Source organism: Anas acuta, chromosome Z (genome assembly GCF_963932015.1).
Source record: "Anas acuta chromosome Z, bAnaAcu1.1, whole genome shotgun sequence".
In the NCBI taxonomy this organism is placed as follows: Eukaryota; Metazoa; Chordata; class Aves; order Anseriformes; family Anatidae; genus Anas; species Anas acuta.
In genome coordinates, this window is record NC_089017.1 from 15,797,661 (window position 1) to 15,810,832 (window position 13,172).

The following is a 13,172-nucleotide window of genomic DNA, read 5'->3' on the forward strand; positions in this document are numbered from 1 at the left end:
ATGTCTTGTTTAAATGTCATAGCTGCAATTATAAAAAGAGGAGCAGATTAAAAAAAAATACTGTTCGCAGAGAATTTTAAATTGCGATTTGAATGGACATAATAAGAATTGTATCTTAAAATTTTTAAATGTTCCCAAAACCCTAACAACAAGAACAACAAAAAGATATGTGCACTTTTCCCTTCCGTCTATGACTTGTCATCCCCACAGTTACTGAATAGTCACAGAAAAAAATACAGAATGTACTCAAAGCAACCATTATGATTGACAAAAATTTAATGTCTTTGTATTCAGAAAACAGAAATACATTCAGTCTTAAAAATCGAAAGCCCCAGACACCTAGTGGTTTTTGTTTTTTTTTTTTTCTATGAAAGATATAGGAATGTATCAAAAGGAGCATTAAATTGAACATTTGCTCATTTTTGAAGCATATGACTTTTCTTTCAAATCTTACACAGTGAAAAAAATAACATCATTAACTTTGGACAAGCATGAGTTCACACAAGTGATACAAAGGTATAGCAACAGAATGGCTGCTTGCAAACCAAAGATACTAAAAGGCAGATTTTAATGATTACTGATGTGAAAGTGTAGCTCTAAATTATAATTACTGAACTTGCTTTCATTTCTCAATTATGTCCAAAGTGGAAATGAGGCCAACATTAGATAGAAATAGAGCAATAGTGCCAGAGAATATTCAGGTATGTCCTGCTGAGATTTATGGCCAAGGCTCCCTAGCAAAGAATACAGTGTGAAACACAGAAGCGCACAAAGCAGTCTTCATACAGAGAGGATTCTATTATTTATTCACCGAGCATATCATGCCGTAAAAATCTGATTATCCAGGGAATAATACATCTACGGAGTGCGTATTAAGTATTGCCCCTCTGCCCACCACCCTCAGCATAAATCCCTTTTTCACAATGTCCGCTTAATATTCAAATACTAGCGTACGGCTTTCCACCAAAAGGAAGTGGTTCCAGCTGCTAAAAATGAAGACGGAATAACGAACTGATCGCTCAAATACAATACCCTACTGATTCCGACGTGGAATTTTGTCTTAAAAGAGGTGTTATTGATAGCCATCAAGGGCAAAATAGGCATCGGTGAGCTACCGACCGCAAAATAAATCTACAGCTCATTTAACAGGGAACAATAGACTAGTAAATGACGGACTCCTCCCTTTGGCTAAGAAACCATTAGCCTATTTTCTCATCTAAACCCATTCAGACTAGCAGGACCCTAACCCCGGGATGCGCCAGACTGCCTCCCACCTCCCAGCGCGCTCCCGATTTTAACCCGGTGCGAACGGCAGGCGGATTTCTCGTCCTCCCCGCTCGACACCGGCGCCGGGGGTCCCGGGGGAGCCCCGGGCAGCTCCAGCGGGGCGCGGGCAGCCGGGGAGGCGGCGGAGCAGAGCGGGGCCGGGGCGGAGCGGAGCGGGGAGCCCCTCGCCGGCCGCCCCCTGCCCGCACAGCCCCGGTCCCGCTCCCACGCACGTGTTCGCCCTTCGCCCCTTCCCACCCGCGGGCGGGCACGCGTGGGGCGCCCCGCTCCTACCGTCTGAGCCCCTGGAAGGAGGAGGGCCAGGACATCCGCGATTTCTTCAAGCCGGGCCGGTGGCCGGTCTCCACGGCGTAGGAGGCGCGGTCCAGGGCCCGGCAGTAGAGGTACCGCTCCGTGTCCGAGTACCCGCGGTGCCGCACGCGAGCCCCGGCCAGGCAGCGGCCCCGCGGCGCGGCCGGCATCGGCGGCGGCGGCGGCGGCGGCGGAGGAGGAGGAGGAGGAGGAGGAGGAGGCGGCGGTGGAGCCGTGCCGGGGGGCTGCTGGTGCTGGAGGAAGTGGTGCTGCCGCAGCTGCGGCGGGTAGTGCTGGTCGTGCCGCCACAGATGCTTGGGGGCTTTCAGGCTGCCGCCGGCGCCGTCGCTGGGCAGCGCGGGGAAGCCGCCGCCGCGCTCCGCATCCATGCTGGCGGCCCGACGGGACGGGACGGGACGGGACGGAGCGGGACGGAGCGGGACGGAGCGGGGCAGGGAGGGACGGCACGGGACTGGACGGGGTGGGAAGGGATGGGAAAGGATGGGAAGGGATGGGGTGGGATGGGACGGGGCGGCGGCGGCCGCTCGCTCCGTGCGGCGGCGGCGAAACTGTGCTGAAAAGTTGGACAGCTCCTGCCGCGCCGCGCCGCGCCGCCCCTCGCCCGGCTGTGGCTCCCTGCCCGCCGCCCGGGGGGAGGCGGGGGAAGAAGCGGGGAGGAGGAGGAGGAGGAGAAGGAGGAGAGGGGGCTGGCTTCCCGCTCGGATGTATTTAAAGCCGGGATGGAGGCAGAGCTGGGGAGAGCGGAGTCGGGAGGAGGCTGGGGAGGGAGCTGGGCGCACAGCGCTGCCCTGACCGGCACCGGGAGGGACACCGGGACGGGCACCGGGATGTCGCGACCCCCCCCCCCGGCAGCGCCTCCTCTCCGTGCCCCCCGGGGGACGCCGAGGCTCCCTCCCGCAAAGCGACGGCAGGTGGCAAAGTTGCTCGCGCTGGGTTTCAGCGGGAACTTTGCGGTGGGTTAAAAATGGGCTCTCGCTCCCTGAACTCCTCCTCCTCCCAGCACCCTCGATTCTCCGTACCCTACTTTCAGTCTTTTTCAGGTTCGGAAATCGTCTGCTTCCCAACTTGAAACCTTCCCCTGGTCTGCCATCTTCCCCGATGAGTAAGCTCCCTCCCTCCTGCGAGTAATACTGGCTGCAAATCAATGCAAGGAATGTTTAATTATAGCGATGCTGAGCCTGCTGTTACAGAGAAGCTTTCACATTATAAACCACTAGTTTCAGGAGTTGTAACTGATACAGAAAAAAATATATATATTTAAAGCTAAAATTTACCAATTTACTAAAATTTACTTACTTGAAAAGGCATTCTCTGAATTAGTTTTAGGTTTCAAACTATTTTGTGCTCATCTAGAGTTAACAATCCAACACTGAAGGGAACTTTTGCTTTATTTTTTTCTTTAAAGTGGAATTTATAATTGTCCTGTGCGGCAATGTTCTGGAACCTCACGGTTCATATTCATGATAAAAATATAACCGCTACACTCCTGACAAAACATAAAAGAGAAACATGCAGGTGTTCATTTGAACACTGTTAATAGGTATTTGTCAAGTCTTTCTATTCTGTTCGCCATAATATCAGTACAAAGAAAGAAGGCCTCACAAAAATCTCTTTCCTTCAGTATCTATACAAAAACATGTATTTTTTTCCTATCAGCATTCATCTACTCAAAAGACTGCTCTGATTAGCTCCATGCAAAATTTCTATCTCTTCTATCACTAAATAGGCCTTATCCTCCTTATTCCCATTCCATCACAGATTTGCAGTCATTCCAAATCTCCAAATTTCTTACTAAATTTCTTAATTTCTTGTGAACAGAAATGTACACCTATCTCAACTGTTCGAGGTGTTGATGTATTTTTCCATTCTCCATTGAGCTCCACATTGAGCTCCTAAAATCAAGATCCACCTGCTGAAGACAAACATCCCCTTTCTGTTCAACAAAACTCCAGGTCCGCAGTTTTCCAAGCCAACAGTAGTTTTCTAGGTAATCCTACTGATCATGCATCATCCCCTCATTTCTTCCTTCCTACCCTAAGAACTTTAGGCCTAACCAGCCCATTTCAGACAAGATAAACAGTGACAAATATTGTAAATACTGGGAAAGTCCCACAGTACTTCCATTGAAAAAAGCCTGAGCTTGAACTCACACATTCATGAAGTTTCTATTTTTCCAGTCATGTAAGACTATTTTTGAAGCAGACACCTCAGATGCTGCCTTGCTGGAGGAGGCTGTGACACTTCTGAGGGCATGCAGAGGGCACAGGGAGTGGAAGAAGATGGAAGGAGAAAGACTGAAACAGGGCATGAGGAGAGAATATAAAAATGAATTAAACCACTGGAATAGTTGCAATGTCAGATAAGGCATATAGGAGGAAAATCCATTAAACAACTTCTTTTTTTTTTTTCCTTCTCTTTACCTCCATATTGTAATGGGACTGTACTTCACAATTGCTAGTTCCCTGTAGTCCTTTCAACAATCTCACAGAATCATAGAAATGCTTTTTGGAGGGGCCCTCTGAAGTTTTCCAGTCCAGCCTTCCACTCAAAATCGGACTATCAGCAACACCAGGTCACATCAGCCATGGCATTGTCTCAGGCTCATAAACCACCACCAACAAAAAATTCCAGCAAAGATCCTCAAGCAGACATTCTCTGGCCTCCATGGATAACCTGCTCCACTGCTGCACCACATTCCTGATGAAGATTTTCCTGATCTTCAACCTGAACATCTCAGTTAGGGACCCTTGCCCCTCATTATACAGCATGCTACTGTCAAGAAGAGCTCAGATTTGATGTGTTTTGCACTTCAAGTAGCTGTAGGCTGCTATTAGATGGCCTTCCCCTGCAACACAGAGGACAAAATAAATCAGCTCCCTCAAGCACTCCTCGCCGAGCGGGTGCTCTAGGTTCTCACCATCCTGGTAGCCCTCTCCTGGGCTCCTAGCATTTCAGCTCCAGTATCCACTCCCATGGCAATAAGCCCATCACCAGCTGGCAGCCAGATGTTGAGCCATCATCCAGCCTTTGATCCCACCTTACAGTCTGTTCACCCAGACCAGAATTCCTCAGATTCAAACATGACTGTTTTGGGGGATTGTTTCAGAAGCCTCCATAAATGGAACATATGCTACATCCACTGCCCTCTCTTTCTCTGCACATTTGTCTTTTCATCATAGAAGGCAGTAAATTTGATCAGACATTATTTGTCCTGGGTACCTTTATATAGTCAAGTAGTCTTGACTATCTTCATGTCCTTTACATCTGGAAGAAGATTCAGAGGACATGTGTCAGGACCGCAGCAACTAAGGTGAGACTGACTGGTCTATAGCACTTCACTCTTCCCCCTTGCCATTTTTTGGATCGATGTAGTACTAACATTTTCCCACCTGTCTGAGGCCTCTCTTCACCACTACTACTTTCCACAAATGACAAACAGAAGCCTCAAAATCACACTGGCCATTGCCCTTTTGGTCAGTCTGATTTGATCTTATATTTACATTTATAAGGGCATAAATTCTGATATTCACTGTTCGATCCAGTGTTTTCAGAATACATCTAAAGTTTTAAAGAACAGCTTGGCAAATAATCAAAGCATATTGTCCATTTAAATAAAAATATTTGCTCTGGAAAACACAGAAACAGCAGCAGTAGAAGTACAAGCTTTTCTGTATTACACTGCCAATACCTTTGCAAGTACTACTGCATCAGAATTTATCTATAAAAGTACAAGAGTCTTTTTCATACAAAATATCTGGTTTCTTGGGGAAGGGAATAAAATGATAAAATGTGTTTTTTTTTTTGTTTTTTTTTTTTTTTTGCGTGTTTGTCATTGTTGGTTGTTTTGTTGTTGTTTTTGCTTTTTTTTTTTTTTTTTTTTCCTTGTACAGAAACTGTCCTGTAGCTTCATACCAATGAGATTTGAATAAATTTGGATATATTTTCACCAGGCTACCTTGTATGAATTTGGACCAGGAGTGTAAAGTGTACATGTGTATATGTTCATGTAAGCTGAGATAGGTTTGCTGACAAAGTCCATCTCTGCTATTTTTATTGGCTTTTCTCCTGAGATTGGAAGAAAAGAACCAATTAGACACATGGATAGTCACAACATATTACAAATGGACCCGTTTTAATTCAGAATTAATTAAGATTAATTCTGAATTCTAACTAGGACTAACCCAGTTCTTCACATATGCCACATGGGACAACTTTCAATTGTGATGTGCAAAGATTGATTTATATTTAATATTAAATTTTATATATTTAATCAGTATAATAATAGCTTTCTACGCCATAATTAGTTTCCTGATTTTCTTCATTTCAATCTATTCCACTTGCTTGTTCCTTCTTACTCACTCTCTGGTTAAGAAACAGGTATGCTGTCAATCTTAAAGAATATTTTGATACGAAAAATAAAATAATTTGTCAATGTCATTACTTTATGTCACTGCTTCCAGCAACTGTAATCTTAATCCATAATGACAAATACTATTTTTAAAATGCAATTTAATATTAATGCAATTTAATATCTAATCAGGCTTAAGAGACTGGCAATTCAAAATTAACAGATTATTAGAAAATCCAGCTTTGACCTGTTAAATCTTGTGCTGATAGTGATTAATTTAGTGGATTGCTTTAAGAATGAATAATGTTTTTGTCTACCTTGAAACACATCCTACATTTTTTCTGTAGTAATGCTACAGAAAGACACCCAAGTGAAATAATGATGATTAACATATGCTTGAAGTAAAAATCAGACTGCGAGGCAATATTGTTGGAGAGAGATGACTGGCATCAGTGGTCAAGACAGCCTGAGATCTTTCATCTTCCACCTGTAGATCTGCATATGCAGCAAACCCTCACTTCCTCAGCTGTGGCAGAACAGCACGCACAAACATGCTGTAGACCAGATCACTGAACTGCTTTTTCTCACAGGTTGTTGAAACAGCCTGGCCCAAGTAATGATGGCATGATGATACTTGAACACATGGAGAGAAACCTTTTGAGTTTTCTTGACCACTGAAACAAGCGTCTGGCTAAAGCCTTAATTTTACATTGCCATGTAGCATTTGGGATCAGCTTCAGCTGCTGGCTAAACTAATATTTATTTATAGTGACAATAATTACCAATACAGAAAATAATAACCAAGTTTCTGGCAGTGAAATAAGTGCACTAGTTCTTCAAAAATTGTGTAAAATAGCAGAGGTGTAAAAGCAGACCAGCTTAATTTTTACTGACTTCCTAATTTCTATTAACTCTGCAGAATTTGTCTAACCTAACAATTCTACAAATTTCAAGATTGTACAGACAAGAAGAAATTAGTTCTGAATTTGATAACAAGCTATGACGGAGGGCTTGACTTTTTAAGACAAATTTTGTTGGTAGCCTCATTAAAATAGGAATTTTTACTGACCGACATAACAGATTCTTGAATCACAGCACCACACAAACAACAAGAATGAAATGCTACACATGCATCCTATGATGGAAAACCCTTTATTTTACATAAACTCTTAAGAGTTTTATCAATGGCCAGGGTACAAAGAGAAGTTATTTTAAATTTCTTTTTGAGTGTGACAAGTCACAGCTCCATATAGAAGACAATATGATTTTGTTTGTCTGCTGTTTTTAATTATTATTTTTTAAATATTTTCAGTAAGGAGCAGTGGCTGTTGGAGGATAGAGAAGAATTTCTAGCACTATGAAATATGAAAATGAAAAATTAAAAATGAAATAAAGGCAAACAGACACATGTCTGTTTCTGGAACCTGAGTCCTATACTGGAAATTAGCTCAGTTTGACATCTGCTCTCCATGGAAAATGTAATTCCAAATCACTTTTTAAAATTTTACTGGAATAACAGTACTCAAGAATGAAGCTAACAATATATGAATATGTATTTTCAGGCGTTGTAAATCTTTAGACCAAAATCTTCAGGTTTTGTTAAAAAAAAAAAAAAAAAAAAAAAAAAAAAAAAGCATATAATGGGTATGAATACCAGCTTTTTTCTCTCTTTCTCTCTTTTATTTTTTTATTTATTTGTTTTTTTAATGAGTATGCTAATAGTCTCTTGCTAATGTTTTCATTTTTAAGATTGGTAGAAAATTGGAGTTACCCAAGTTAGAGAGAGAAAAGCAAGAGAAGAATGGCCAATATAAACTGTTCTCTCACAAAACCTATCAGATAAAAGCTTTTATCAAAGAGATAGTTATAACCCAGTGTTTTTCTTTCTAATTGATTGTCTAAGATCCTTATTTCTGCATAACTACATCTGGGAGATTCATGTTTGCTTTCAGAGGCTGGAAGGAGGACGACACAGAGAATGAAGATTAGATCTAGTTAAAACCTGCCAAGCTAAACGTAGCTCAGGACATCTGGATTTTCTCTCTTTAGAAGTATTATTTGCTTCTCTGTTTGGGATGCTTCAAAAACTTCTCTGAGATTCCACCTACAAAGACTGATTTTCTCTGAACAGTGTTTCCAAAGGATAATCAGATTAATTATTCTGGATGCAGTACATCCACATTAGCTGGCCAAGGCTATCTTTCTCTCCCCACAAACTGCAGATCAAATCTTCCTTGGTTATGCTGATTAAATGGTTCTTCTGACTCAAATCTGTGAAAAGGTATACCCTAAAAAAACTCACATCCAGTCAAGCTAATACTCAAACTAACCGATCACAGAGATGGCAACTCCAGTGCAAAGGAGGGATAAGACCTGGATCTCACAAAGCCAGATCAGTCTGTGTCCATGCCCCTATTCAACACAGATTGACCAAGGTTTCATTTAAATATGTTTCATAATAAAGAAGAGTAATAATAAGGAATTTATATTGTAAAAGTTCCATGGTTATTATAGCATTGCTTTATTCCACATGTGTATCTATTTTACAATTAGTAATGGTATTATGTTACTAAGAATAATGGGGTTTTGCATTAGCATAGTGGTTTTCACACATTTCATCCCAAATGCAAATAGGATATTGCTACCTGTATTTTACAGAAGTAGAAGCTGAAATAGAGGGCACTAGACACTCCACAGTATTAGCGTGCAAGTTCAGTTACAATTAAGTACATGACTGTCACTCCTAATAATGCTTATATTTGCATTTAAAAAAAAGAAGTGTATGACCAGTTGTTTAATAGACCAGTATGACAAACCATTGCCAGAACATTTTGTTCCATTTACACTTATAGTTCCACTTTTATGCATTTTTATACACTTTTTTTTTTTTATTTACACTTCCCCACAAAACATGCTGTAAAGGAGACCTAGCAACTTTATCTAAACAACATCAACAAAAAACATGAACAACACCAATTTTTTTATTTTTTTTTAAACTTGTTGACAAAATATCCAATATGTAGTTCAAGGTAATTTTTTTTCTTGCTTCCCTGCCTTATTTCACAACCGAATTCTCAAAAGCACTAAGTCTGATGAAGTCTCAATAGCAACAGAACATTCTACATTTGAGAGTTGTATCTGAAAATGATTTAGAAAAATAAATTTCTTTTTCCATTTTCCTGGAACTTGCCTGAGCCTCCTTACAGGAGATGGGAACCTCCCTGGTGAGTTGAAGCTTGAATATGAGAACTACTGCTCCAGCCATACCTACCTCTTAGCCTTGTATTAGCATCTCAGAGCTCTCTGTATGAATCACACCAGAACACGCAGAGGTCCATAAAATAAAATGTAACATTTTGCATCACCAGAAAATGCCATTTTCAGTTAGTTAGGATTCTTAACCTTTCACATCGCTTTTTTAAAACATGTCTTTGTTTTCAAGAAATACTTGGAAAAATAAAAAGAATAGTATTCCAAAGGTAGCAATTTTGTTTGTTTTTATATCTTTGTTTACAAAAGTTTTGACCATATTTTGAAGGTTCTATTCAGCGGTAATAGCAGTAACAGTGTAGTAGGTAAACTGTTGCATCTTTTACTCTGAATGCAGAATGGCACTGCAATTCTTAACAGATATCTGATGACACTACAGTGAAGATAAGCAATTTTGACATACAGCAAATTTTGGGGGATTTATTTTGTCTCTCCATTTCCTAGTCTTGTAATGACATGCAGCCCTAACAAACCACTGTATTTTATTTTTGGCCTGAATATATGGGCATCATCTTTTCAAAGTGCAATAGAAGTTATTCAAAATTAAGATAAAAATGTAACCTCGAAGGTGAACATATTGAGGAGGTAACAAATGCAATCTCTGCAGGAAAGAAAACATTCAGAAATTTAATTAGGAAACTAATAATATCTACCCATTTCATGACACATATTCTTCTGCAATAGTTTAAATGTCTTGTTTAGTGTGAAAGTAAAGTAAGAGAAACTCACTTGCACTGTCTGCGCAAGAACTGAACAAATATTAAAACACCCGGGCTGGCAAATTTTGTTTAGTGGTATTTACCACTGACTATAGCACTGACATTACTCCTGCCATAATTCAGCACAATGGCATGTGAGAAACTGCACCATGGTTTTACACAGAAACCTAAAGTGTCACTGAGTACAATAAGCTTGAATTTTGGATGCAGTGGACAGTCATTAACCGTTCATATCAGAACCTTTTTTATCATGTGTGACTCATGAAACTGAAACACATTCCTGCTGCTAGCAATGGAAAATGAATTCAGGAGATCATCATTCTATAAATCAATTGAAACAATGAATTATTAAAGAGGAAAAAATTGAGTGCTTTAAAAAGTAAAGGACTGATTAAATATAAAAGATGTTGTTAGATGTAGAACTACAAATCATAGCAAAAGAAAGTATTACAAGAACATGCCCTTATAAATCTCACACAATCTACTTGCAAAACAGATTTATATAATCACGTGCTTATTTACAATTACAAACAAAGGGGCCGTTATGGTAAGAGCAATGCATCCGTTTCAACGTACATTTTGAAATTCTGTTGCAGAGAGAAATTAAAAATCAATAGTCTTTTTTTGTTGAATGTCTTTTGTAAATTATGGAGTGACTCCATAATTAAATTCTACTAAAATCACTATTAACATGATAAAAGGAGGATTAATCTAAAACTATATAATTATACCTGTTTGACACATCACCTATTAAGAAGGCTGCTTTTCCAGTTCACAGACAGATTTTCCAACAGGTAGCTCTGTGGGGACTTCCAGTTTTGATACAGTTTGTTAGTGAGCAATGATACTTTCTTCATTTTGGAAACAAACAAACAATTTAATTTCACTGGCTATCTAATCTGCTGCCTTACATACTTAAGCATAATTGAAATGCTTAATGTATAACCCTGCATAAGACATTTTTGATTGTTGTTAAACCTTCCCCGTGCTCAGTCACAATTAAGCCAAAGATCCACTTTTCTTCAAATGGGTGTGGTATAAATACCAAATTTCTCGTGTAAGGTAAAATATAAATTGATCCTTTAGCATACTTACTCCTATACAGACTACATAGCTTTTAAAATCTGAATACAAACCATAGCTTACAGTCCCTTGTGATTGCAGTTTTTATCTTTGAGTGCATGTATACAAGAAGGATGTTTCTTTGAACATATCAAAATATCCATTGCAAGAGTAAAAACTTTCTAAATATATTGTATTCTTGTTCTGTATACTAAAGCACTGAATTCGGTCATGTGAAATATATTCATTACCATCCAGCCACACAGAAGAGATATATCCTTAACACAAAGTCATATTCTCTCACCCAGGTGATTTAAAATCTAAGAAGTAGGTAAAAACCATGTGTTCGATACAGGTACATGGACAGATATAACTTTAGCTTTGACACCCACAGTTTGATGCAGAGCTCTGCTGATGAAAAGCTGAGTTGACTGAGATGAAAGGCATTTTTCTCCCACTAAAATAACAATTTCAATAACCTCCTACTTGGAGTAATGAGTAAAGCCTAAGTCTATTTCAGAAGCATCCTAAAAATCACCAGCTAAATTCTTGCTAGTGCTATATAATTACTGCACCTAAAAGGGGGCAGATTTTAAAAACATTCCCCTGCCTGCCTGGATTGCAGCTGGAGGAGGAAGCAGCAGCACATTATTACCTTCCCAGCTGTATAGCAGAAAAGCAAGAGAGGAGGGATTAAGCACAGTTAGTGCTCTTCCCACTTCCTCATCTTCTACACTGTACCTACAGCAGCAGGTTAAATGAAGCATAATCCCAGATATAGGCTCTTCCCTCTGTAGTAATAAGGAACAGCACTAATTTGATTCAAACTTTGTTTTTAAAGTCATTCCTGAATAACACAACTACACAGCATCCTCTGATCTGGAAAAATCGTAAGGTGGGAGTCTAACCCATTGTGAACAAGGTCTGAAGAAGAAAGATACTTATCCTTTTTCTTCAATTTATTTTCCACTTTATCAGTTGAATGATTGATCTGCACACTTCAAGCAGAGGGACACAGGTGGCATCCATGATATTTCATTAAGGGTGCACTTGATGAAACATAATCATTTCAGTTTGCAGGGGTTTAGGAGCACTTCATTCCTGTAAGACTTGCACAGCATTAAAATCTCCTAATTTTACTCCAACAAACAGGAAAACCTACAAGTTAAAAGCAAACTTCATTCAAACCTAGTTTCACTCAGTTCTCAATGAAAAATCATAAAATCATATTGGATTAACTCACATTATTTAAAAAAAAAAAATCATAATATGAAAAAAGAACTAGAGTACTTAACCAGACTCCAAGCCAGGTGAGTTTTGCATGATTTCAAATTTTCACTGATCTCTTCAGTAAGGTTCCAGAAAATTCAAGGACAATATTCATATTATAATTTGTAAACACCGTGCCTTTGGAAAAAGCTGTGAAATATTTTTTTCCAGAACTACACATCAGAATTCTTTGGCTGCTTTATATTAGTCAAATCATATCTGAGTCTTTCTAATTATTATCTTAATTAGTTTCATAATTTCTAATGAGAGTTTGAATTACTCAGCACCTTCATACACGATATATTTTTTTCTGTTTAAATCATGTAGAAGAGACAAAGGAAGCTAACAGGTATTCCAGTGTTTCAAATGAACTATTTTTGATGGGACTAAACTTGGTACATCTGTGCTTTAATTTGACACTTTTCTCTCGACATCCCCATACTCCTCAAGGTTCTCATGTATGCTTTAACAGTTTTCCTCAACTTTATCAAGCAAGATAGAAAGTAAAAGTAAAAAAGCTTTTATAACAATCTATAAAAGAGTGACTTTGCAGGCAGAGGTCAACAGGTAATTCAGCTCACTGAATGGAAATGAATTGAAAGGTTCATACCAATAGATAGCAGTTCATTGCTCTCAAAGCCTCATAAAATATTTCTTTAATTCTTTTTATTTTTATTTATTTATTTGGTAAAGTAATAGATCTATCTACCATTGCTAGAATGACTAATAGACCTCATTTACTTCTTGGAAAAAGCATTCAAAAAATTTACATTCTTCAGTATAAGATTATCAGACAGTTATTCTACAGCTTGATTAACATGTACCTAATATTCATTTTGTCACACTCAGATTAAAATTTAAATATATAACGCACTGAATATAATTAAAGTATAGAAATCTCTAAC

General features: G+C 39.3%; 1 protein-coding gene across 2 annotated transcripts in view; it reads right to left on the reverse strand.

The window, feature by feature from the left end:
* The window catches only part of PDE4D (phosphodiesterase 4D), a 525,614-nt gene that overhangs the window by 411,959 nt on the left and 100,483 nt on the right, over positions 1 to 13,172 (reverse strand). The window contains exon 1 of one of the 2 annotated variants that reach the window (XM_068666380.1): positions 1,561 to 1,982. The exons of the other annotated variant lie outside the window; for it this stretch is intronic. Within the exon in view, the coding sequence (XP_068522481.1) occupies positions 1,561 to 1,967 (407 nt within the window). The 5' untranslated portion in view covers positions 1,968 to 1,982. Of the gene's footprint in view, positions 1 to 1,560; positions 1,983 to 13,172 lie in introns of those variants that run through there. 2 annotated transcript variants of the gene reach the window in all.